Source organism: Callospermophilus lateralis, chromosome 2, assembly GCF_048772815.1.
Source record: "Callospermophilus lateralis isolate mCalLat2 chromosome 2, mCalLat2.hap1, whole genome shotgun sequence".
In the NCBI taxonomy this organism is placed as follows: domain Eukaryota; kingdom Metazoa; phylum Chordata; class Mammalia; order Rodentia; family Sciuridae; genus Callospermophilus; species Callospermophilus lateralis.
The window spans coordinates 3,366,964-3,391,901 of NC_135306.1; the positions used below are offsets into that span (position 1 = coordinate 3,366,964).

The window sequence follows — 24,938 nt, forward strand, 5'->3', positions numbered from 1 at the left end:
CAGTACTTTCCGAAAGGCCGTGCGAGGGCGCCCCGCCCTCCTGACCTCCACGGAGGTCCAGAGGCACACGGGGAGCGCAGGCGCTGCGACCTGGCCATCACTCCTCAGGCGAGGTCACTCCAGCTGGGTGAGGAGCTCCCCAAACGTCCGGGTACCGCTCGGACGAAGTGAGGGCCTGGTGCCTGCGCCGCAGCCCTCGCTCTCCGCAACTTTCGCCGGCGGCGGCCGGGCAGGAAGTGGGGGGGCGGGGGCGGCGCTTGGGCGGCGGGGAGGCGCCAGGCGAGGGTGCCGGCCCCGCCCCCGACCCCGCCCGGCGTGGCCGCGCCCCCGCGCCCCCCGCGTCCCGGAGCAGCCGAGCCGCGGAGTCCGATCGCCGGGCGCGGAGCGCGGAGCCCGCGGGCGGGGCGAACAAAGCGGCGGCGGCGCGGGCGGCCCAGGCGCGGGACACGCGGAGAGAGCGACCCTCGGGCCTTTGTCTCGGGCGGGGCAGGAGCGGCGGCCGCCGAGGGGCGCCCGGAGCGCAGAATGCGGCGCCTGGCGGGGCGGATCGCGGAGCGCTGTGGCAGCGGGCGGCGTGGAGCCCGGCCCGGGGCCCGAGAGGACTTGTGTGTGTGAAGGGGGATCCCACGCGCTGCCCGGTGCCCGCACGTGGGTGGGAGCAGCGGTCTGCGAGGAACCCGAGGAGGAGGAGGAGAAGGAGGAGGAAGAAGAGGAAGAGGAGGGACGCGCGGCGGCGCAGCGGGGACCCGGGGCCGCCTGCGCGAAGCCCCGCCCCGGCCGCTGAGCCCCGTGCGGGCGGGCGGGATGCCCGGCGGCCGCCGCACTTTGGCCCGAGCGCTGCCCTGAGCGAGCCGGCCCAGCGGCCGCCGCGAGCCGCGGGCGCCCGGGCGCCATGGAGCAGTGGCGGCAATGCGGCCGCTGGCTGATCGACTGCAAGGTCCTGCCGCCCAACCACCGAGTGGTGTGGCCCTCGGCCGTGGTCTTCGACCTGGCGCAGGCGCTGCGCGACGGCGTCCTCCTGTGCCAGCTACTGCACAACCTCTCCCCCGGCTCCATCGACCTCAAGGACATCAACTTCCGGCCGCAGATGTCCCAGGTGAGGGTCTGGACGCGGCGGGAGGGGCCCTGGGCTCCGGTGACGCGCACAACGGAACGCCGAGGTCGCGGCTGTGGGAGGCCGGGCACATTGGTCGGGGCGCTGGGCTGGGGACGTCGATGGGCGGTGGGAGGGCTGGTGAAGAGGGGGCGCGTCCCCGGCCTTCAAGCCGGCTTCGAGCGACGATCCCCGGAGGCACGAAGTTGGCCAAAGTCCCCCAAGCCTGGGGCGCGTCTCCGCCTCGGGCGGATACTGCTCCCCGGCTGAGCCGGTTTCCCTCTCCGCTTGCCGGGCTGGAGGGAATCTCCAGTCCCGTGGGGCGCCAAGCACTGCCGTCCCGCTCCGGGGCCTGGGCACTCCGGCCCTGCGAGTGTCCCTGCCGCCCTCGGGGAGGCTGCCGCACCGGTGGCTGCGCCTAGACTGCGGTTTGGGCTTCGCGCTTGGAGCTGGGGCCAGTGGAGGGCGAGCGGGGAGCTTACGGTGCGCGGCTGGGCGGGGGCCCTCGGGACGGACCCAGCCGGTGGACTGGGCGCCGCCCCCTAGCCCTCCTCCAAGACCTGAGCCGGGATCGAGCCTCTGGGGCCCTCAGTGCAGTGGCTGAGCCCACATCATTTCTTCACCATCTTCCCTCGGACCCTCAAGTGTGGCCTTTGTCGCTGCAGAGGCACCCGTGTGGTTGCAGGGCTGGGCAGGAAAATGTCCGCTCCCATGGTCCTAGCAGCTTTTCTTGCCCCCTTAAAGGGAACTTGGCTGAGAGTTAAGCAGAATCGTGGATCCCCTACCCAAGAGGGCTTTGAAGGGATCCCGGGGGCCTTGTGGACCTAAAGGGTGGCCTGCATTCATCCAGGACTGCCCAGGCGTGACCTACTGGCCAGCCCAGCAGCCCCTGTCCCAGCTGGCTGGGCAACTCCGTGGACAGTGGCCATTCACCAGGGTACTTGGGGAAATGCAGTGTCTGGGAGGGAGGGTACAGTGAGTCACTCGTGGTAACATTCCAGCCGCATGCAGCCTCTGCCCTTTGGCAGTGACTGCCTTTCTGAGAAGATGGGGCCCCTTTTCAGGGTGAATGACAAAGGAGTGGGAAGGGTGGGGGTCCACCCTGCCTCTAGTGATGATACCCAGGGACTGAGGCCCACAGCCCAGAGAGGGAGCCCTCAGCGCCTCTCCAGCAGCTGGTGCCAGGCACTGCACCCTCTCAATGACCATGTGTCCAAGATGGGGGCTCCAGGTGGCACCCAGAGTACTTTCACAGGTTCTGTACTCTACTCTGCCTTCACCCCCTTGGAATCTGGGGAGTACTTACCCCATTTTATGGTTGGAGAAACAGAGGAAGAGTTGCTGCCCTCAAAGAGCTGGGCCTTGACCTGGTGCCGGCCTTTGACTGGGCTGTCCATGCTGGCTGCTCTGGGTTGTTAGTGCTGACTGGCAGGGAGGCTGAGGCCGCCAGGGACACCCGCTGCGTGGCTCAGCTCAGTGGAGGCTGGTGGAGCTCTGCCTGGCCTGGCAGTGCCTGGGTTCTTTCTCCCAGCTGTGGTTTGGGCAGGGTGGGAGGAGGAGGGGGCAGTGGTGAGGCAGGCAGCAGGCGCAGCCCCTGTGCTGGAAGTTCAAGTCAGACTTCCTGGGGTCCCAAGGGTCATCAGCTGGGCAACACTATGGACCCCAAGGGTCCTTTTGAGCCCCCTTGCCCTTGCCCTGGTAGAGCGGTGTCAAGAGGTTCTGGGTGGTTAGAGAATCAGATGAGTGTATCTCCACGTGGCCATGTGCTCTGATTGATTTGTGGTACTGTCACCTCCCAGGTAAATGATCACCTTCAGGACCTCAGTTTCCCTAATGAATACAGTCATAGTAGCCACCTCCTAGCCTTGACGTGAGGATTGGTGGCGGGGGCGGGGGGGGGGGGGAGGCGCATAGGGTCCTTAACACTTGTTCAATAAATGCTAGCAACGTCAGCGACAGGCAGCATCTGGACTCTGCACTGTCCTTTGTGGCCCAGTCTGTCCTCTTGTCCTCCGCATGTCTTCTCCTGGAGGATGGGGTGGTCACACTGGTCTTTGCACGTCTGTCGCTGCAGGTGCTCTAACCTGTATGCTGTGGGATTGGGGTTGACCAGATGGCCCCATCTGTATATTCATCAATAAAGAAACGCTGTTTTGTTTTTTTTTTTAAACCATGGGCACCTGTGCTTGTGGATAGGGACTTCATGCTCTCTGGGTGGTTGTTCTTTGCTGTGTGGCAAACATTTCTTGTGGGGAGGGGGGACAGAAGGTGTTGTCTCTCTCTGCAGTGATTGAATCACAAGAAAAATGACAGCTGCCCTTTCTTATCCATGCTGCCCTGAGCCAGGCAGGATGCTGGAGGGTCGGTCACCCTGACTCAGATGAGGCAGTTGGAGGCCAGAGAGTTGGAGTGAGTAGCCTCAGATCACTCAGATAGTGAGTGGCAGAACTAACACGTGAAGTCAGGTCTCCCTCCCAGGACTGTGACGTCACAGGACCTCCCGCCTGTCCTGCCATTGCTGAGGTTCTGGGGACGTTCCTGGCCTCATGTGTGTCTGTTTTTAGGAGTGGGTAGGGTAGGAGTGCCTGTGTTACACTGGGCATCTGGGTACTCTGCCAGGGAGTCAGCAGGGACCCTCTGTAGGGCAAATGCCTGCCGTGGTGTGCCAGGGCCTGTCCAGCTCAAAGCCTGTTGTGCGCCGTCTCCTAGAGTGCCACGTGGCTTCTGGGGCTGACATCCTGTTGTGAGAGGATCTGGAGTTCCCCTCTCACTGAGTTACCTTAGCCGGGTACCGGCCCCAGAGAATCACGAGAGCAGCGTGCATCTATTGAGCATATGCTGCGTATAGAGCCAGGTCTGGGAGATGGTCACAGAGAATCCCCGCTGCCCACTTAATGGTGCCCTCCTTGTGTGGGCAGGATGCTCTCCACATCATCCAAAATGCCTGGAAGCCACCCTGGGTTTAATTAAACTAATTAGCTAAGGCCACAATCTGCTGATCCTACGAGGGCACAGCACTTCTGCAGCAGCTGTGGCTGTGAGGTCTGCAGGGTGCTGGGTCAGCAGGCAGCGTGTGTTTGGAAGGCCACCCACCCGGCTCTGTCATGCCCACATCACCGTCCAGGCCTCCTCCTCACTGAACATCGGTGGCTTGTCTGTCTGCAGGGACATGGCGGAGAGAAGGCTCGGGAGTGGGCCCCCGGGGCTTGTCACCCCCCCCCCACTCTGCTCCTGGCCTCTCCCCTCACCATGCATTTTGTGTCTCCATCCCCATGGCTTTTCAGCTGGTGCCCATCACATGCTATGTCCTTGCCAAAAGATCTCCTTCCTTGCAGCCCAGTTCTTCTCGTGGGAGCTGGTTTGGGCGCCCTCCTCCAGGAAGCCCCCTGATTTCTCTCTTGCCTGGGCCACGCCAGCCTTGGTCTGGGCTCCCGGTGTTTGTAGTGTGGGTCTCAAGTTTGCACTGCCACACTCTGTTTTATCATAGGCACTACTTCCTGCCTCCTCTCCCTAACTTGGGCAGTGGGTACATGGAGAGCGTGAAGGTGCTGCCATCTGTGTCCTCCAGACTTGAGCCCATCCAGGCATGGCCCCCTTGCAAAGGGACGGGGTTTCATCCCTCTGTTCCTTCATTTGGGGAATAAGTCCCAAGCCCCTGCCCCGTGGAGGGTGGGAGGGCAGCAGGCTGGGCTGTCCCTGCTGCCGTGAAGTCCAGGAGGAGATGCCCTGGACTGGAAGAACCCTCATGTGGTACCCTGCGCGTTCAGGAGTGCAACCAGGATGGCCCTGTTGGAGGTCGAGGTTCAAGAGCCTGGGTCTCAGGGCAGAGAGGGGAAGGCTGATTCCAAGGGAACGAGGACGCCTTTTATCTGATTCCATTTTGAAAGTAGCTCAGATTTTTGGCGAGCTATGAGTTTAGTACAAATAACTTTCTCTTGACGCGTTTGTGGGTGGGTTGGTGACTGGGTGCTCTGCACCCTGAGCGTTTAGTGTGTTTCCTATAAACAAGGGCATTCTCCTAACCGCAGCATGGCCGTCTAAATCTGGAAGAGGCAGCTCTAGGTAATCCGTTCAAGTTCCCAGTTGTCCTGGTAAGTGCCCTTCACAGCCAGGTGCCCTGGGGGTCCCCACTCCCCCTGAGTCTCTCAGCCTGGGATGCCTTTCCTCAATTTTCATGACCTTGACTGGGAAGGTCACAGCCTCCTTTGACGGTAGCTTGTCCCTCCTTTGGATTGTCTGATGCCTCCTCATGATTAAATTCGGGTGGTGGGTCTGTAGGGACACAGATGCTGTGTCCTTCTCCTTGGGTCCCATCTGGGGCACAGGTTTAGGTTTGAAGGCGGCTTGTCAGAGTTTCCCACTGTCGTTACCCTCCCACGGTGGCTACTGCTTGTTCAAGGAGATACTTCAAGACAATGTATTACCGTCCCCGTCCCCCTCCTCCTCTGCCTCCTGCCCCTGCCTCCCTCTCTTTTTCTCTGCTTTCGCTTTCCCCCTGGTTTGGACCACTTCCTGTTTTACACCATGCCTTATGATCTGTCACTGTCATTATCCATGCTGGCGCTCTGTCGCGGGGTGAGTAGTGGGACCTGCCCCGGCTGGCTCCTGTCTATCTTTTGGCACTCTCCCAATCCGCCTCTGAGCGTCTGCTTCCAGGCCCAGGGTGCTCCAGGCCGGCTTCTGTTGTCCTTTGTCCCTTCTCCCTGAGCTCTGGCTCCCTGGTGCTGCCGTGGGGGGTCAGGAGCCAGGCTCCAGGGCAGTGTGCTTAGTGCTGAGGGTGCCCCTGCTTCCTGCCCCCACCTGGGAGTTGGTGAGTGAGCGCGTGTGCGCGTGTCTGTGTACACAGGGGTGTCCACACACCACATGTCTGTCCACATTAGTGCTGCCAAATAGAAACACAATGTCAGTTTTAAAAGTAAGAAACGTGAAACACTAATTTTAACAATTTATTTTATTTAACTTATTCAACAGATTGACCCTGAGGGGTGCACATCAGATCCTTGGGGTGCACAGATCTTACGCATCTGTGCTTTACCCATAAAAAGAGTTTCTCCATCACGAGACCCGTGAACAGCACATTCCTTGAATTAAAATTTCCTGCAGGGGTGTGATTGGGAAGGATGTCTGAAAAGGCTCCCCGGGGCAGAAATGCAGACGAGGTCAACAAACCCTGATTTCCCACGTTAGCCATTCTGCCCGGCCAGGGTGGGCAGCTCCGTGGGGCAGTGGAGGGGCAGGTGCTGGCTGTATGGAGCAGGTCCCAAGGTCTGGGTTTGAGTCTGCAGGGGACACCAGTGAGCAGTGTGTGCAGGGTGCAGGGGGAGGCACAGCCTGGCATCGGCACAAGCGAGTTGTTTGTGTGATGTGTGTTGATTGAAGAAACTGGCTTGGCATGTGTGGGGGGTGAAAGAGCTATGTGCGTGGAGAGGCCACCGTGAGCAGCCCTATCCCTGCTGTGGGCCTGGAGTGTGGGGCCGCGGAGAACCAGCTATGTGCAGGGTGGGCACAGCACGAGAACCCCCACTCTCTTGGGACCTGACAAGGGTGCATGTCCCCCACCCGGGCTTCAGTGGAGCCCTTTGCTGCCATGAGGCTTAGGTGGCGGAGGGTGACCCTTTGGGAGAAAGTCCTCCTTAGCCTTTGGGAAGCACTGGTCCCTGGCTGGGCAGTCTGCAACGTGTTACCTTCCTTTGAGGATGCTTGTGGGGACACTTGTGCCCTGTCCGTTCCTCCTGTCCCTATATTCAGGCCATGTCTGTGGGTTGTGGCTTCCCGTCTGAGAATGAACGTCCAGCTCAGGGGCAGTGCTGGTGGGCAGGTGGGCCAGAGCAGCGGGGGTCCTGGCTTTAGGTAGATGCCTGGGCCCCTGCTCCCTTCCTCCTAGTGGTCAGACCTGCCTCTTCTGCCCCCCTGTCCATCCGTCCATCTCTCCAGGAGCAGGGCAGTGGCGTTTCCTGTGCAGAGCCAGCTGGGAGCCCTCGCAGGCTGGGTGGGCTGGGGTCTCTGTGGCAGCCCGGCCCTGCCTTGCAGCACGCTGGACGGCGCTGGGCTCCGGTGAGATGCGTGTGTGGAGGGGGTTCTGAGTTTCATGGCTGTTTCCCAAGTCACAGAATTCCTTTGGCGTTTCCCCTCCAACTATTTAAAAACGTGAGGCCCTTCCTTGGCCTACAGGGCGACAGAGCCAGGGGGTGGGCCTATGGCACAGGCAGTGGTCCACCTCTGCGCGGCTGGGCATCTGTCTGGGCCGCTGTACCCTTGCTGCTGGGCCCCTCTGTGTTCAGCCGCAGAGTCTGGCTCCAACCCCTGCTGTCCCTCCCCACCTGAGGCATTCCTTGGCCCTGTGCTGGGTGCCCGGCCTCTGTCCCTCCAGGCACCCAGGGCTCCAGCTTCAGGGTGCCACCAGGGGCTCCAGGCCTGCGACTCGGGGCCTTCGGCCCTGCTGCTCTTCCTCCGGCTGTGCCCTTTCTTTCTCTCTGCCCGCAGCCTGCCCTGGGAGTGCTCCTGCTCCCGCCAGCTCAGGACCTGAGGGGGCGCTGCTCCTCGGGGATCTCCCCTTCCTGCTCCTCACCCAGGTTGTGGCGACCTCCACGTGCCCTGCAAGCCCTGGCATGGGCCTGTCAAGCAGGAGGAGCCGCACGCAGGCCAGGCTCGGGCGGGCTCTGCCAGGCTGTGTGCCAAGTGCTGCCTCCGACCTCGCCCCAGCAGTGAGGGCCTGGCTTTGTCCACATCCCTTGACCAGGAGGCTGACCCCAAGCAGGTCCTCCACTTAGCAGTATGGCCGTGACAGGTCTCTTCAGCTTGGCCTCTTTACCTCAGGGGATGGCAGTGGCCGCCCCAAAGCCTGTCCTATCGGGTTTCGTGAGAAAGACCTGGTGTGTGCCTCCTAGAAGGCCCGGTGGATCCCAGGACGCGGTGCCCTGCCCCAGGCCTGGAGGCAAGGCTGGCGCGCAGGGCCGTGGCTGGTCGTGTGCCCTTCCCGTGGCATCCAGGACCCAGGCCCAGCAGGCAGCGGTGGGATGGCTGGGGCTGCCATCCTGCTTCCCTCTGCTGGCTGCCCACCTGCAGCATGGACCCTTGGCACACCTCCTGGCACACATGGAGGGCTCCCTCTGGGGCTGGCATCGGAGCTGTCTCTGCAGGAGACCCTCTCGGACCCACGCCCCAGGGGAGCCGGAGCACCTGACACTTAAGCCCCGCATGGCCGAGGGGGCTGTTAGCAATTCACCCGGGCCCCGGGCAGACAGCACGCGCTGGCCAGTTGGGACGCCTGCTGCCCACTCTCTGCTGCTCCCTGGCAAGGGGTCCAGCTGGGCAGGCAAGAGATGTCCGTGTGGTCCAGGGCTGTGCTGCCCTGGGATTCCTGGAGCAGGGTGGTGTGGAGGCTTCCTGGAGGAGGGGGCACTTGGGATAAAGGTGGAGACAGTGGCCATTCGGCTGAGAGGCTCCATGTGGGCAGCGGCCAACAGCCCCCAGACCACTGCTTCCAGAGTGTGGTGTTAGGAGGTCTATGTCCCAGCGGCAGCAGCAGTGGCAGTGGCAGTGGCCGTGACACAGGGTCTGGAGCCAGCTGCGTGGTGTGCTGTCCCTGCCTGGCCGGGATGGCGTTGCCCTGGCTGGGACTTGGAGGGTGGCTTGACAGAATGCTCCATGGATGGCAGCCGTGTCGCAAGGCCAGCTGGACAGCAGGTAGTGGGGAGTGACTGTCCTCTGGTATTGGGATGGGGCAGTGCCCCAGGCTTCCTGGGAGGGCATGTGGGTTGCTGGGCGCTGCCTGGCCCTGGGGTGCTCAGGCTGGGAGAACCTCCCTGCTCCTTTCTGACTGGCCAGCCCTGCCCTTGATGGGAAGCCATGCCAGGACCAGGCTGTGCAGCTTGCAGTTCCTAGGTGGGGAGGGAGAGGTGCGGGTGGCCATGGCTGCATGGCCTGGGGCCAGGCCTTCTCGCCCCGCTGTGTGGCCTCTCCCTGTGGAGTGGCCTCTTGCCCTGCCTCTTGCCCTGCTGTGTGGCCTCACCCTGGGGCTCTGTGCCTCCCTCTACCAGCAGACTAGGCCCTTGGCATTGTTCTTGAGCTGGTGGGGGGCTTGGGGGACAGAGCCCTGCGCCTGAGTCCAGAGAGGGCCCCAGGGCCTGCAGGCTCTGCCCCTCTTCTTCACGGCCTCCTGGCCTGTCCCCTCAGCTGCTGCCAGGTAGCTGGAGGGGGCTCCCTCTGTCATTTCCTTAGCACCTGCCATTGGGCACCAGGCCGCAGAGAGGGGCACCGTCTGTGCTGCTGGCTTTCTGCGGGGAGGTGGGAGGGAGGGTGAACAAAGCCCTCAAGCTGTACTTGGTGTCATTCCAGCCACTTGGGAGGCTGAGGCAGGAGGATCGCATGTTCAGGCCAGCCTGGGTAATGTAGCAAGACCCTGACTCAAAAAAAAAACCACCAAAAACCCAAAACCCTTTTTTTAAAGGACTGGGGATGTGGCTCAGAGGCAGAGTGCTCCTGGATTCAATCCCCAGTTTCAAAAAAGAAAACAAAACCCAGCCCAGGGCAGGAGGCTGTGGGCCTCGTTCTGAGGCTGGCAGGCGGGCTTCCTGGCGAGAGGTGGTCCCTCAGCCTCCTCGGGGCTTCCTGCACCTGTGCTCAGAGAGTGCTTTTCAGTTCAGCAGTGGAAACAGGCACCCTATGGGGGCGGGGCTCGGTTGAAGTACAATTGGCAGGTCCCGAGGCAAGGCCCAGGGGTGGGAGGATGGGTCCTGGGCCTGGCTCCTGTGTGGCTGTTGGGACGGCTGTGGCCCTGCCTTTGGTCTCTGCAAAGGAAGTCCCCTGCGCTCGCTGGGCCGCCTTCCTGTCATCAACATCCTCTGCCGAGTTCCGATGGCTGCGCTGCATCCGCTCCAGCCCTGGGCCTTGAGACCTCCAGTTGCCCACGGTGACTGAGCCATGTTTGTGCAGACCCCTGGGACACCCTGTCCACTTGGCCTGGCCCCTTGCCGTTAGGCAGGGTTGATGACAGCAGGTGCCTGATGGTGACGGCATGGCCCTTCTCAGGCCTGGGTTCTGACCCCGCCTCCCTGCCTCCTGGCTGCTCTGAGTGGCATCTCCAGGCCCCGCCTCCTTGTCGTGGAAGGGGCTTCCCCAGAGCCACCTCGTGGGGTCTGTTGGGGAGTGGTTGAAGGGGCGGAGGGGTCTCATGGCTCTGGACCCAGCCCTGTGCTGGCCTAGGTCCAGGCTGAGGGCACAGCCAGGTGGAGCCCGTGCTCTGCTGTTGTGAGTGGGGTCTTCTGAAGCCGCGTGTCCTGTGCGTGTCCTGCAGCTGCTGGGCTGTCTTTGGCTTCCGAATCCAAAATGTAAACAAGAACAACAAACAGGCCGTGGTGGAGACGGACGGGTTGTGCGGAGGCGCCGGTCCGGTTCCCCGAGCCTGCCAGCTGCGGGATTCACAAGAACAGACGCTGCTGGCAACGTGGTGCTTGTGTTTTGTGGGGTCACTTGTGGGTCCTTGTAGTCTGCTCAGGGTTCCAACAGCGACCTCGGCAGGCCCCGCCCTCCGGCCACATCCCAGATGCTGCCACCAGAGCTCCCGTTGGCCCCGGCTCCTCGGGCTTCGCTCTTTTGGTTTGAGGCAGTGCCTTAGCCTGGGGCCTTTCTGGGACTTGAAGCCTGTCCCCAAGTCCCACGTGCCCCTGAGCCCTATGCCCCTTGCCATCTGCATTGGGCTGGGAGGGGTCTTTCTTCTGCTGTCAGAGGGCTTCTCCGAATGCCAACTTGCCTCTGTGAGGGTCACCTCTGCTCTGTTGGTCCTTCCTGCTGGAGCGTGGGCAGTGGCAGGAGGGTGCGCTCTGCGGACGGGGTGCTGTGTCCCTGGCCAGGACCATCCCTGTGCGGGGTGGGCCTCTTGGTCTCTGCTCTGCTTACCCCCAGAGCCAGGTGCCTTGATGTCCCTCTTCTGCATGTGGCCATTTCCCAGCGCTGTTCGTTTGTCACACTGTCTCAGGACAAGGTGCAGCTAGGGGCAGCCGAGGAGGGGCCGTTGGGCCTGAGCGGAGTGCAGTCTGGGCTCGACCACAGCCTTTCTGATTTCGGTGGCCTTGCCCTCCATTGTGCCTCTCCCTGGGGGTCTGAGGACCACCTATTTCTTTTTTCTCTCTTGTTCCCAGGGGACCCTTTTTGGGCTCTGGAGGTGACAGTGGTCACATGAGGGGTGTTGGGCCCCCATCTTTAAACCGATGCACAGCGTGACTGGCCAGGGCCTGCTGCCGCCTGGAGCTGCTTGGCAAGTCATCTGGATGCCTGTCTCAGGCCGGTTCTGGCCCCCAGCTCGTGACACCTGCGTCCCGAGACTCTCCTTCACTTGCCGCCTGCTCTTGGTCCCCCCACTGGGCCCTCATGCCCCCTCTCCTCACCCATTACCTGGCTGCACTGCGGGCTGCCTTCGCCCATAGATGACAGGTCGTGTCTGCACTGACCCTGAGCATCTGCTGCATGCTGACCGGTCAGGCTCTGGTCGGCCTGAGGGACCTCTCAGTTCTGTTTTTATTCCAGAGCTCAAAGGAAGCAGGCCTGAGGCTGGCCTCCCGGAAGAGCCACCTGGAGACGGGGTGCGCTGGGCTCCTCTGCTCCCGAGCCTTGGCTGGCCACCCCGTCACTCTCCCTGGGCCTCTGTCCCAGCAGGGAGGCTAGACTCCCATCCCTCGTGGCTGCAGACCTCAGGTGGTGTGCTCAGGGCTCGGCCGTAGCCGGCTTGGCTGGTGACAGCTGTGTGCCTTGAGCTTGGCCATCATTGTGGGTTCTGTCCACAGCAGAGGCCAGGCTGGGTGTGAGGCCTGCAGGCCAGGTTGGGTGGACCTTGGTGGAAACTCCTGACTCCAGAGGTGGGGCTGTTGAAGGTTGGTGTGGGTGGAAAAGAGGGTGTGTCTTCCTGAGGTTCAGGGGCAGAGCCCTGGGCGCCTGGCCTGGGAGCACAGTGACCGTGAGTCCTTGTTCATGGTGCTGAGGAGGGGACCTAGGGCCCCATGCATGCGGGGCAAGTGCCACATGTGAGCTGCAGCCCATGGTGAACCTGTGACCAGTGGGAGAGAAGTGGGGGAAGAGCTGTCATTTCTGAGCCCAGCTCTGGAGTCTGTGGTGGACGTTGGCCCTGGGGGGCGTCACCCAGCCTCTCCAAGCCTCCGTTTGCCTGTGACACGCCAGCACCCTCCTGCTGTCCCTGTAGATGCCAGGTGTCCTGCCCGACGTGTGTGTGTGTGTACAGCCCCATGAAGGAGCCAGTGACACCCGACTCTGCCACTGCTGTGACTATTGTCCTTGTGCCCTGACCAGAACGTCACTGTGTGTCCAGCAGGTGTCCAGGGGAGGTGGAAGCCTGGAGAGGGGCTTGCAGTCCAGGGGGCAGAGGGTCGCAGCTCTGGCAGGAAAGGAAGGGTGGGCTGCTGCGGGCAGCTGGCTCTGCCTCTGAGCACCTCTGCCACGTCAGCAGAGGCTTCCCCTGTCCCCTCACGTCCTGGCATCTCTGCCTGCTTCCGGGAGTAGGAATGGTCTGTGCTTGCCCAGAGGCCAGAGAGGACAGAGCTCGTTTCTGGGCACCGTGGTCCTGGGAGTGGGTGTGGGGTTCTCGGCCTGGTTTGTCCACTCAGTGTTTCCTGAGCCCTGCTCCTTGCTAGCTGCTGCTCAGGGCCCAGTGGACACTGCCAGGCGATGACCAAGGGTGCAGGAGAAGGCTGTCCCGTTGGTGGGCAGGGCAGGGCAGGGCAGGGAGGGGCTTCCTGGAGTGGGGTGACGCGGGAGAGACCTGCCCGTGCCCCTGCCTCTGGCCCTGGAGAGGGCTCCGGTCTCCCTGTTGGTGGCAGCGGGCACCTGGCGTGTCTGCGCCCTGGCTTCCTTCTCGTCTGTGCGATGGGGCTGCGGGGACTCTTGGGGCAGCAGCCCTCGGGTGGCCTCTGGACCAGCCTCCTCCAGGGTCAAGACTGAGCCCAGCTGGTGTGGGCTGCGTGGTGGCAGGACACCTGTCAGTCTTGTGTGGGTGCGGTACGTCCATGGACCCGAGGCCGTTCTTCACTGCTGTCCAGGTCCCCGTGCCACATGCTTCCCTAGTACCTGCTTGTGTCTTCCTCCTGTCCACCCTGTGGTCTGCCCTGTGGCCTTCATCCTGTGGTCTGCCCTGTAGCCATCTTCCTGTCTACCCTGTGGTCTGCCCTGTGGTCTTCCTCCTGTCCACCCTGTGGTCTGCTCTGTGGCCATCCTCCTGTCCTCTCTGTGGTCTGCCCTGTGACCTTTTTCCTGATCTTCCTCCTGTCCACCCTGTGGTCTGCCCTGTGGCTGTCCTCCTGTCCACCCTGTGGTCTGCCCTTTGGCTGTCCTCCTGTCTACCCTGTGGTCTACCCTATGGCCATCCTCCTTCCCTCCTTGTGGTGGGCTCCTCAGGCCCCCTCTGGCTCTGCTTGCTGCTGCTGACTCAGGCCTGTGCTGGGTCAGAGCTGCCCGGGGCCCGTAGCCTTCCCTTCTCTCTGCAGGAGTGAGGCTGGGGGTGGGCAGCCAGAAAACAGCTCCCCAGACCCTGCAACCCCCCGCCACTTGACGTTGTGGCACGTGCAGGCGGCACCTGAGAGCCCTCGCTCAGCCTGAGAATGGGGGAGGCACCTCTCCACCTTCTGGTCGGGCACAGCAGGCCCTGGCTGCGTGCTCCAGGCTGCCTCCGTCCCTGGGCTGTAAATGGGGCGTCTTTTCTGCCCGAGGTCCTCCAGAGCAGCAGGAGGAAGGCTGGAGGCTGCTGGAGCCGCTGCCCGCCCACGTCTGGACATGTGTGAAATGACTTCTGGGGGCAGCCGCCCTGCCCCACCCCGCCCTGCCCGCCCCGCCCGGACTCCTCCATCCGTCTGTCTGTCTGTCTGTCTGTCTGGGTCTTGCTTGGTGCTCTGGTGACAAGTCCTTGTTCAGCTCTTCTGTGGGCGGGGCATGTTCCTGGCTCAGCTGGCAGGGGCCAGGGCCCTCTGGCTGTGGTCATCTCCGGGCACCAGCAGGTCAGGCACAGTCTGGTTTAACAATGACGTGGCTTTCTGTTTCTCTGTGTTAGCCAGTGATGTGGTGTTGCTGCCCCCCAGCGTTTTAGGGGGTGTTAGTGTGGAAGTTTCCCAGGAAGGTCTGCTGGAGGGGGCCCACGCTCGTCCTTTAGTTGGTGGGTGCCGAGGGTCTGGGAGTGACCACCGAGGCTGAGGCCGTCAATCTGGACTGTGAGCCTCCCTTTTCAGAGGCGTGTGGCTGTGCGTGCCCGTGTGGCACTCTGGCTGCTCCTAGCTTCACGCCTGGCAGTGTCGTCTGGGTTGAGGGTGGTAGCTGCGTGGGGGCGTGGATAAGTCAGAGTGGACCCCGGGTCAGGAGATGGTGTCCCCTCTGCCTCCCCACCGTGCCTGCATCTCGCGGCACCCTGCTCCTGGGCAGTTTGGGACTGTGTCTACTCCAGCTCTGGAGTTGCGCAGCCTGAGGGACTTATTCTGTCTGCAGGGTTCTGTCTGCCCTGTTGGACATGGTGGACGAGGAGCTGTCCCTTTGGTGGGGGAAAGGACTAGCCACCTCCTCACAGAGAGTCAGGGCCCAGGTGGAGCAGGAAGCCAGTGTGGGGAGGGTTGACAGCTGGGGACCATGACTGGCTGAGCCCACATCCTGGACCAGCTCCTGTCCTTGTCCTGCTCTGCTCCTCCCACTGGGGCCTGGCTGTCCTGGGTGGCGTGGGAAGTGGCCAGTGGGCAGGAAGCCAGTATGTAACAGCCACGTCTCATCTCCCCAGTGCAGGGCGTCGGTGCTCATCCCTTCTGATGCTCTGCTGTCTGGTGGCTGCGAGGTGCTGGCCTGCACCTGGGCTGAGTGCAGTGGGCGGGCGGGCAGTGGGTCCTGCCAGGACAGTTCCTCGTGCTGCCTCTGTAGAGTCAAGAGTCCCCAGCCCTCTGTAGTCCTTGGGCCCAGGGAGTCACCTGCTGCACTGCCTGCTCTGGGCTGCTCCCAGGGCTGGCTCTGTGGTGCCCCATGGTCATGGACCTCAAAGGGGCCCCATGGTGCATGGGCCCTGCACAGGGCTCTTGCTGCCTCTCGACAGCACCTGGGAGGAGCAGTTACAATCGTTCCATTTAAAAGCCCTGGAAACTGAGGCCAGTGCACAAAGAGCCCATCTGCGTGCAGCAGTAGGAGGCAGGATGGGAGCCCGTGCCCAGCCTTGGCGTTCTCTCCCCAGGCGCCGCGCTCCCGAGGTGCCGGGATCTGTACCCGTCTAAACACTGCCATCCATAATTCATGTGCTGGCAACCTCTCTCTTGTTTTCTTTACTCATGTGTGTAATAAAAATCTTTTTTTTTTCTTTCTTTCAAAAAAGGGAAGATAGAATGTCTGCCCACCACTCCTTCCTCATGCAAATAAGCCTTGGGAGGAATTGCCTGTCATCTCTTTGGGTGTATTTTGTGGTAATTTAGCTGCTTAAACGAAACATCTGTTAGCAAGCAAGGCCCGGGGAGAGCGGGTACATCAGCAGAAAGCAGGAGGCGGTGTGTTTGCTGTTCTTGAGGAGTGGCTCTGGGGGGCTCTGGCACCAGGGGCCAGGGTGCAGGGACAGGATGGGTGGTATGGGTGGCTGGAGCATTCACACCCAGCCCCCCTGGGTCCCGGGGGACGGCCTGCTTCCTTGTTTGTGTCTGGGCCAGACCTGGGGTGGGCCTCCAGGTGTGGGGTACTTAGGGGTGGGCTGTGGCTGTGGCTTAGGGAGGAAGTGGCCCCTGTTGCTGCCACCCACCTGTGTTAAAGGGACCCTCAACCCTGATGAGTCCGGTGGAGTTCCCAACCTCAGGGACAGAGGAGTGATGCTCTGTCTGGGTGGTGGGGGTCAGGGCCCTGGCCCCATGTGGATGTGGCCAGTGTGGGGGGAGGGATGGGGTGCCATGGGGCAGGCGTGGTCTGCGGCTGCAGCGCCCGGTGCTGTGGGCGAGCGCAGGTTCCTGGGTTCCTGTCCCCCTCTTTGAGACGGGCTCTGTGAGTGAGTTGCGTTTTGGGGCCAGCTGTGGTTTCCGACCAGTGCCTTACCGTGTGGCATGATGGGCCTGGGTGGGCTCTTGGTGGACCAGAGTGCCGGGCCCAGGGCTTTCTGTGCTCCTGGAATGGTGGTGGAATGATGGTCCCTCAGGATGAGATGGGTGGTTCTGTAGGTTCCTTGGGTGGGCAGGCAGGGGTCCCAGGGCTGTAGGAGCGGGCGTCTTCGAGCCGGGGCTGCAGGCTGTCGGGGAGGGACTGTCGGGGAGGACTGGAGCACGCTCCGGACCAGCCAGCAGCTTTGCCTTCAGGGCGCAGTTTATCCAGAGGCCCGAAGGCAGGTGCTGACCTCTGTTCCTGTAGGAGCCTTAGCCTGGGCTCTGGGGAAGGGTGGGGATCTGTCTCAGGTGACCAGGTGGCCTTTGCAGATCCCCAAGCAGTCGTGTCTGTTATTCTCCAGGGGCTTCTCCTGTGGACAAAGTGGTTTTTCTTAAAAAGGGTACTGCCTTCCATTGATTTTTGGGGCCTCCTTTATTACTATTGATCCCGTAAAGCTTTAATCAGGAAACAGCCTCGCAGCGGCTTGTGGAGACCCGGCTGCTGTGCTGTCCACTGCTCACCCGGCTCGGCGCTCTCGTGGGTCCTTGTGCCCCCGTGGTTTGGCCCAGGCCATGTTCTGCTGTGTGCACCTGGGCGCGAGCCCGGGCCGAGGGGCGCAGGCGGCATCATGGTCACTTGGAGGCGTGCAGAGCGAGGCGGCTGGCTCTGCAGCTGCCTGTCCTCTGTGGCTGACGCATCAGGCTCTGGGTACAGCGGTCTGTGACAGGAGGTGGCACAGCTACCAGAGCAGAGGGATTGGGGGCAGCTGGCCCATGTGACTTGGTCCCAGGTGGTGTGGGTGCTGCCCTCTCGAGGGTGGTCTCAGTCTGTCCAGGCCCCTGTGCTGACCCCCCGTCGTGCGACTGGCCCTGTGTGCCCTATGGGTGCTCTGCTCCCCTTCAGGTCTTCGTGTGGGGGCCGCAGAGCTTTTGGGGCGACCTTTCTGAGCCCTTGGACTTGGGGGGGGTGTTTAATGGCCTTTAAAAAACTGTATTTTTAAATAAAATATAGACCTTCAAAGTTACACGCCCCGGGTGTGTGTTTGTGTGTTCCTACGGCCACACGTGTGCTTGTGGAAGGTCACTAGTGCCAGTGCCCCCCAGTTTCCCTGGCAGGCCTGGCCTCTCCGTCTTTCTGAGCACCTTATTTTGTGTTTTCTGAGACAATGTATTTTTCTCGTTCTGCCGTCGCTGACAGGTGGGTCTTGGCTGCGGGCTGCACCAACTTTCAGGGGCAGCATTTCCCGTGATGTGTGACGTTGCGCCTGCCTTACCTCTCCCACACTCCGGTGTGACGCAGTGGGCACTTTATTTGCCAATGGATCTTTTATTTTATTTACTTATTCATTTATATGCGGTGCTGAGGGTTGAACCTAGGCCTCACACCTGCCACTGAGCCACAGCCCCAGTCCCTGCACTGTTGTTCCAGGTCAGGCTACTGAATGCCACCTGTGGGAGGGCCACGTCCTGCTGGCTGACCCTGGGTGTGGCTCTCAGCTCCCAGGCCCCCTGGAGACGGCCATTGGTGGCTGCCTGGGCTCTGGAGGGTTGGGCTGTGCTGCCTTTGTCCACCCCAGGCAGCCCTGGCCCTCCTGCTCCCTGGTCCTCCCTCCCTCTGTTCCTCAGCACGGCTGGTGGCATTTCCTGGGTCACCCTGGCAGCTGGCTGTGGAGGGCTCGGGTCCTTGCTGGGTTGCTGATCCTCGTGGGGGAGAATTCTTCGCAGATCTTCCTGGGCTCCCTCCTCCTGCCTGTGGTGTCCTGGCCAGGTGAACACGTGGGTGCAGTTCTAGCCTCAAGTCCCCCATCCCGGACCCTGGTCACCTCCTTCTCATGACAGTCAGGGTCGCTGCCTCGAGACGAGAGAACTGTGCACCTTCAAGTCTGAATTGCTAGAGAGAATCGGCCCAGATCTGCCAGGGTGGACGAGAGGGCAGACCTGTCTATGAGGTCGAGGAAGCAAAAGTTCTCTGGAAGAATCAGGGCCCACCAGGGCGCCGTGGAGAGGGAGGTGTCTAGGGCGTGGGGAAAGCTTGCCCAGCGCCTGTGAGGCGGGGAAGGTGCCTGTAGCCAGGTGCAGCAGGAAGCGGAAACAAACCGTGTTAAACCAGGAGCTCTGGAAACCGGCCAGGGGCAGCTGGCTCCCCAGGGCTCCTGGCAAACCCGGCCAGTCTGCAGCTCCTAGAGGGCCATTGCACTGCAGCCCGGTCTCAGTGCCCCGGCTCTGTGGTGCAGGGTCTGGTGGTCCAGGGAGTTGGAGGGGAGGCAAGCCAGGCGCCTGGGGATGGATGGGCCACCCCTGGAGCTCAGGGCAGTGTGGAGGACCAAGCCTGCACCCCCAGCTCCCTCTGCCTCTGTGGACAGGCCTTGGGTGGCGCTGGCCCCTTGTGCGTCCATCTCTCAGCTTGGTGGTACATCTGGAGGCCCTGCGCCCCGGTGCTAGAGAGGGTCACAGGGAGGAGCTGGAGCTCAGAGTTGGGGTGGCCCATCCAGCCCTCCACCCGAGGAAGCCATCCGGTGGGAACGGATGGCGTGTCCCCAGGGCCAAAGTGGGAAGGACAGTGCTGAGTTGGGGAGTCTGGATGGGGGGCTTCTTGGTGGTCTCAGGGGCACCTGGTGGCCTTGGGAGTGGCTCTGAGCACTCAGCTGTCCCTGGTCCTGGGTGCACTGACCGCGGTGCTCTACCCCAGGGGGCTTAGCACCTGCTCCCCACAGCTCTGCCGAGGTCCTGACCCCCTGCCCTGCCAGTGTGGGTTAGAAATAGGAGATGAGCCCGACCCTGGCCCCAGCATCCTACGGGCGCCAGTGGTCCGCCTGGCTGCCTGGACCCCCAGCGGGTCACCCAGGCCTCGCCTTCTCTCCAGCCAGGCCTTGGGCTGTGTGAGGAGGGGGCCTGGCTGCTCCTGCCCCAGTGGGTGTGGGGAAAGGGCGGGAGGGGCCGCCTTGGTCTTCAGGTCCCCAGAGGCCCGGTGGGGAGGACTCCACCCTGCAGAGGCTGGTGATCTGGCTGCTAGGCCCAGAGACTGGCTGTGAGAGCACCGCTGAATCCATCCTGCTGCCTGGGCCTCCTTGGCCACCGTGGACTCTCGGCCCTCTCTGCCCAGCTCCAGAGGCAGCAGGCACCCTGCTTGGCTTTGTTGACAAAGAGCCCTTCTTCCTGCGGGGCTTGCTGGGGAGCTGCAGCTGTCCTGGGACCCCATCTGTGGATCAGGACCCCTGTGCTCTTCAGAGGGTGTAGCAACGTCTGGCTCTGGGGTCGGCACAACGTCAGGTCCCTTATGAACCTCCCTGCTCCTGGCACTCCCAGCCAGTCCCTGCGGGCAGGCGAGTGAGCTGCCTCCTGGGAGGGGGATAAGGCACTTCACTGCCCACTGTCCCCGCCAGAGGAGCCTGACTTCCTGGCTTGAGAAATAACGGGCGGGGCCTGTTGTTTTCCTGGGCTTGGGATCGAACCCAGGCCTCCTGCTCACTAGGCCAGCTCTGCTGAGCCACGCCCCGTCCTGTGGGGCCTGCGGGGTGGAGCCAGGCCTTGGGGGGCGGAGCTCTGTGGATCCTGGTTTGCAGCACCTCCTGTGCATGGGTCCTCTGTTGGGGGTCCCTGGAGGCCCTCACGGTGATCCCTTAGGGTGGGGGCTCCAGCGGGTTTTTACATACCACTTCCCGAGTGGCTCCCCAGTTGCCTTGGCCTCTCTTCACAGGGGTTGGGAGGCCTTGCCAGGGACCAGGGAGTGGACGGCTGGTAGCAAGCGCTCAGTCTTGTAGTTGGAAATGGGATGGCAGAGTGACTAAGTTCCCACAGGCCAGGATTCTGGGCTCGGCATGGACCTGGAGGGCTCCGTGCACTGGGCAGTGCCAGGGGCCTCAGAGTCTGAGGGCCCACAGGGGTTTGGCATCGTGGGCTGCTGAACTGTGGACCCCACCGTGGTCCTGGGCTGCTGGTGCCAGGTCCTCTTCCCTAGAGTGGAGCAGCGGGCGCAGCCCCTGGTGGGCACAGCACTGGTGCTGCCTACCAGTGAGGCCCAGAGGCTGGGGCAGGTGTTTCTCGGCCTCCCTGTCTGGTGGCCAGTGCCTGCAGTCAAGGTGGCTTGAACAACCAGATGGTTCTGTCCAGTCCTGGAGACCAGGAGTCCAGAGCTGAGGTGTGGGCAGGCGCGGTCCCTCCACAGGCTCAGGGGGGCCCTTCCTGCCGCTGCTCCAGGGGCTCCTGGGCTTGTGGTCACATCTCTCCAGCCCTGACCGCAGTGGCCTCTCACTGTGTCCTTCTCTTCCATCTCTTAAGATGACCCTGGTAACTGGGTCAGGTGCTGCCCAACCTGCAGTGACCTCATCTTGAGATCCTGACCACAGTTACACCTGCAAAGATGCTGCCCAAGCAGGCTCCAGGGACTGGCAGGGTGGACATCTTCCTTGTGTGGTGGGAGTGGTGTGCAGGTCACCCCTCCATGGCTCCCTCTTTCTTTCGGAGCCTGGTGCTTCCGAGCTGTGGTTCAGGGGCTGTGGTTCGGGGGCTGTGGGCTTCAGGGCCTGCCTTGGAGTACTTGGGGGAGACGGGGGGAGAGCTGAGGGAGAAAGGCGGTGGCTGGGGAGGGGCTGTGAGAGGAGCCCCTTGGGGTGCCCCACGGCCCAGGAGGTGGAGAGGGGAGGAGGAAGCCTGGATAGGAGCCAGGAGGGCTGGCTGGGGTGCCGGCTGTGGAGTCACACTCCCCATGCGCTGCTCTGGTGACGAGGCTTGGTCTGGAGTCCCCCGTCCAGCCCGGTCGGTGGGGGCCTGTCCTCAGGGCTGGCCTCTGCGTCCCTCCTGGTGGCTGCAGCTGGCGCTGTGCTCTGTCTCGCCCCTCTACGTTGCTCGGCTGCCCTCTCACTTCCCTTGGCCACCTGCCCCTCCAGCTGAAAATAACTCCTGGGGCCGGCTGGGGCAGGGCGGGGAAGGAGTGCCTTGCGGACTCAGCCGCGGAGCCTGGGGGGCAGCCCCCTTCCCACGGCTGGTAGATGGTGCATTTCTTCTTGGTGCCTGGCACAAAGTAGGACTTGGCAAAGTTTGATGGACGGAGGACTCAAGGACGAATGGGTGAAGGCAGGTGGCGATGGGGTTGTGCCCCAAGGTCCATGTTGGCTCAGCCCTTTCCCCTGGTGGAACCAGAGACCCTTGGACAGGGATGGTCACGTAGTGTGGCAGGGAAGGGTGTCATGGCCGAGGGGGGCCCTCCGTGCCGGGTGTGACATTTGGTGTTCAGGGGGACACAGGCTCCTTCCTTTCTTGCTTTGGCCACAGGGATGACTTCCCCAGGGCCCCCTGTCCCCACCCCTCAGTGGGGAGCCACGCACCTGGAGCCCCCTACAACAGAGGTGGGGCCTTTGCAAGCTGGAGCCAGCCCAGGTGTCCGTCAGCGGATGAAGGGGTAAGGAAACGTGGCGTGTGTACACACTGGAGCTCGACTCAGCCGTAAAGAGAAACGAAACTGTGTCCTTGGTAGGAAAATGGATCAGTCAGAGATCACCGTGTTAGGGGAAGTAAGTCAGAGCCAGAGGGTCAGGGTCATATGTGTTCACTCAGGTGGAAGATAGGAGAGGATAGGTCTCGTGAAAGATCAGAGAGAGACCCCTAGAGGAGAGGAACAAGGGGTGGCATGTGGGGAGGGAGGGGGAAGGGCTGGGGAGTGACATTAGCCAGATTGTATTGTCACCCTGTGCATTTGTGTGTGTGTGTGTGTGTGTGTGTGTGTGTGTGAACGCACCAATACAGAGTGTGGGGGGAAGGGTGGGACCGCTGGCCCTGCTGTGGGAATTGCTTTGAAGGAAAAGCCCCTCAAACTCGGGGGCAAGCCTGCGGTGGCCACAGCTGTTCACTCCGCACAGAAGAGAGGCGCAGAAGCTGTGGGAGCAGCCGGGATGCCCAGCGGGCGGGGTTGGGGGAGGGTGGGAGGGGAAATGCTTGGCCCAGCCAGGGGTCTTCCCATCCCTGGGGTGAGCTGGGGACACCATGTCACTGAGGAGGTGCCAGCATCAGGGTCTCCTGTCACTCCCATGTGTCGTTCCCAACCATCCCCTTGGAGAAAGTGCAGTCAGCAGCTGGACAGAGCCAAGCCCTTATGGCCCTTGGCGGTGCAGGGCGGGGGCTTTGCAGGTTCCCGAGGCCCACTTCCCTCCTCTTACTTTTTTTAAAATACTTTTTTTAGTTGTAGATGGACACGATACTTCTGTTTTATTTTTGTGTGCTGCTGAGAATGGAACCCAGTGCCTCGTGTGCAAGGCGAGTGCTCTGCCACTGAGCCCCGGCCCCAGCCCCCTCCCCCTATTTTTATATTGGAGGAAAAACCCAACCCAAACTCTCTAGGAGCCGTGTCCAGACCCTTCCTTCCCGGCCCACATGAGGCAGGACCTGCCGTAAGCCAGCGAGGTGTGCTCTTGAGTGCTGGTCTGGACCTCGGCCTTCCCACCTGGTAAGACGGGGTGACCGTCCTGGCCTAGGGTGCACAAGGAGGGACAGTAAAGTGAGAAGCGGTCGGCCGAGGCCCTGGCAGCCTGGGGCCTCGCCTACTTCAGGGCTTAGGTGAGGCCCGGGGAAGGCGGCTGCAGGTGGGAGCCTCCGCCCTCTGCAGTCTGCCCTCCTGATGACCCGCAGCTGCTGGGCCTTGGCAGGCATTTGGCTTCCATCTGGAATAGCAGCCCAGGCCCAGCTTTCCTGCTGGGGGACAGCTGGGCGGTCACCCTGCACTCCCCAGGTCCCCAGGCCCAGGGCTGCTCCTCACCCTGGGCTCCTGCAGCTGCCCACATTCCTGACTCGCAGCCCAGCTGTTCGCTGGGCACCAGTGGCGCCCCCTCCCACCCCTGCTCCTTCCCTCTGAGGGCCTGGAACTGGTGCCACTGGACTTTCCGGAAAGTGCAGCTTCGCAGCCGGCCTGTGTTCTGAATATCTGGAAGGTGAAGCCGAGAGACCCGCTGTGTGCCTGTGGCCACTGTCATACACTCAGGGGTCCTCTCCTCCTGGCCCCGGCCCCAAAGGCAGGTGTCTTTTAGAAGTTCAAGGTCTGGGACCTACCTATGGGGGAAGAAACCAAAAGCCAAACCAAAGAAGAAATTTAGGACCGCATGCAGGCAGAGTTCCCCAGACCCACCCCCACTTCCTGCAGCGCCCACACAAGTCCCCCACGAGGACCAGCTGGGCCCACCAAGCCCCGCCCATGAGGACCAGAAGGGTGGCCACCTTCCTGTGGCTGTATGGAGGTCGCTCCTGGACAGATGGGTCTGGGCCTGAGACTTGTGGGCAGCTGGGGCTGTGGTCAGAGGCAGGGTTCCCGGGAAGGTTGGCTGGGAGGATCCAGGGTGAACCCAAATCTCTGACTGAAAGCTGGTTGGGCCTGCCCCACCCCTTCTCTGTGCCCCAACCCAATTCAGGGTGGAGCTAGACACCACAGCGTCCAGCCCAACTGGGGGTGCCTTGGGGGCTTGTTTCCCCAAAGAGACGGGGGGGGGTGCTGGGTGAGGAACCCACCTGGTGAGGCCCTAGTGGCTGCCTGGGGTCTGGGAACCCTCCTGGTGAGGCCCTAGTGGCTGCCTGGGGTCTGGGAACCCTCCTGGTGAGGCCCTGGTGGCTGCCTGGGGTCTGGGAACCCTCCTGGTGAGGGACCTAGTGGCTGCCTGGGGTCTGGGAACCCTCCTGGTGAGGGCCCTAGTGGCTGTCTGGGGTCTGGGAACCCTCCTGGTGAGGCCCTAGTGGCTGCCTGGGGTCTGGGAACCCTCCTGGTGAGGCCCTAGTGGCTGCCTGGGGTCTGGGAACCCTCCTGGTGAGGGCCCTAGTGGCTGTCTGGGGTCTGGGAACCCTCCTGGTGAGGCCCTAAAGGCTGCCTGGGGTCTGGGGAACCCTCCTGGTGAGGCCCTAGTGGCTGCCTGGGGTCTGGGAACCCTCCTGGTGAGGCCCTAGTGGCTGCCTGGGGTCTGGGGAACCCTCCTGGTGAGGCCCTAGTGGCTGCCTGGGGTCTGGGAACCCTCCTGGTGAGGCCCTGGTGGCTGCCTGGGGTCTGGGAACCCTCCTGGTGAGGGACCTAGTGGCTGCCTGGGGTCTGGGAACCCTCCTGGTGAGGGCCCTAGTGGCTGTCTGGGGTCTGGGAACCCTCCTGGTGAGGCCCTAGTGGCTGCCTGGGGTCTGGGAACCCTCCTGGTGAGGCCCTAGTGGCTGCCTGGGGTCTGGGAACCCTCCTGGTGAGGGCCCTAGTGGCTGTCTGGGGTCTGGGAACCCTCCTGGTGAGGCCCTAAAGGCTGCCTGGGGTCTGGGGAACCCTCCTGGTGAGGCCCTAGTGGCTGCCTGGGGTCTGGGAACCCTCCTGGTGAGGCCCTAGTGGCTGCCTGGGGTCTGGGAACCCTCCTGGTGAGGGCCCTAGTGGCTGTCTGGGGTCTGGGGAACCCTCCTGGTGAGAGACCTAGTGGCTGCCTGGGGTCTGGGGAACCCTCCTGGTGAGGGACCTAGTGGCTGCCCGGGGTCTGGGGAACCCTCCTGGTGAGGCCCTAGTGGCTGCCTGGGGTCTGGGAACCCTCGTGGTGAGGCCGTAGTGGCTGCCTGGGGTCTGGGGAACCCTCCTGGTGAGGCCCTAGTGGCTGCCTGGGGTCTGGGAACCCTCCTGGTGAGGGACCTAGTGGCTGCCTGGGGTCTGGGAACCCTCCTGGTGAGGGACCTAGTGGCTGCCTGGGGTCTGGGGAACACTCCTGGTGAGGCCCTGGTGGCTGCCTGGGGTCTGGGAACCCTCCTGGTGAGGCCCTAGTGGC

At 62.7% G+C, this 24,938-nt stretch overlaps 1 protein-coding gene across 3 annotated transcripts in view; it reads left to right on the plus strand.

Moving 5' to 3' along the window:
* The first annotated feature begins 350 nt into the window (after nucleotides 1–350).
* Vav2 (vav guanine nucleotide exchange factor 2) overlaps nucleotides 351–24,938 on the plus strand; it is a 156,622-nt gene continuing 132,034 nt past the window's right edge. For all 3 annotated transcript variants that reach the window (XM_077108775.1, XM_077108777.1, XM_077108776.1), the window contains exon 1: nucleotides 351–1,096. In XM_077108775.1, the coding sequence (XP_076964890.1) occupies nucleotides 893–1,096 (204 nt within the window). In that variant the 5' untranslated portion in view covers nucleotides 351–892. The remainder of the gene's footprint in view (nucleotides 1,097–24,938) is intronic.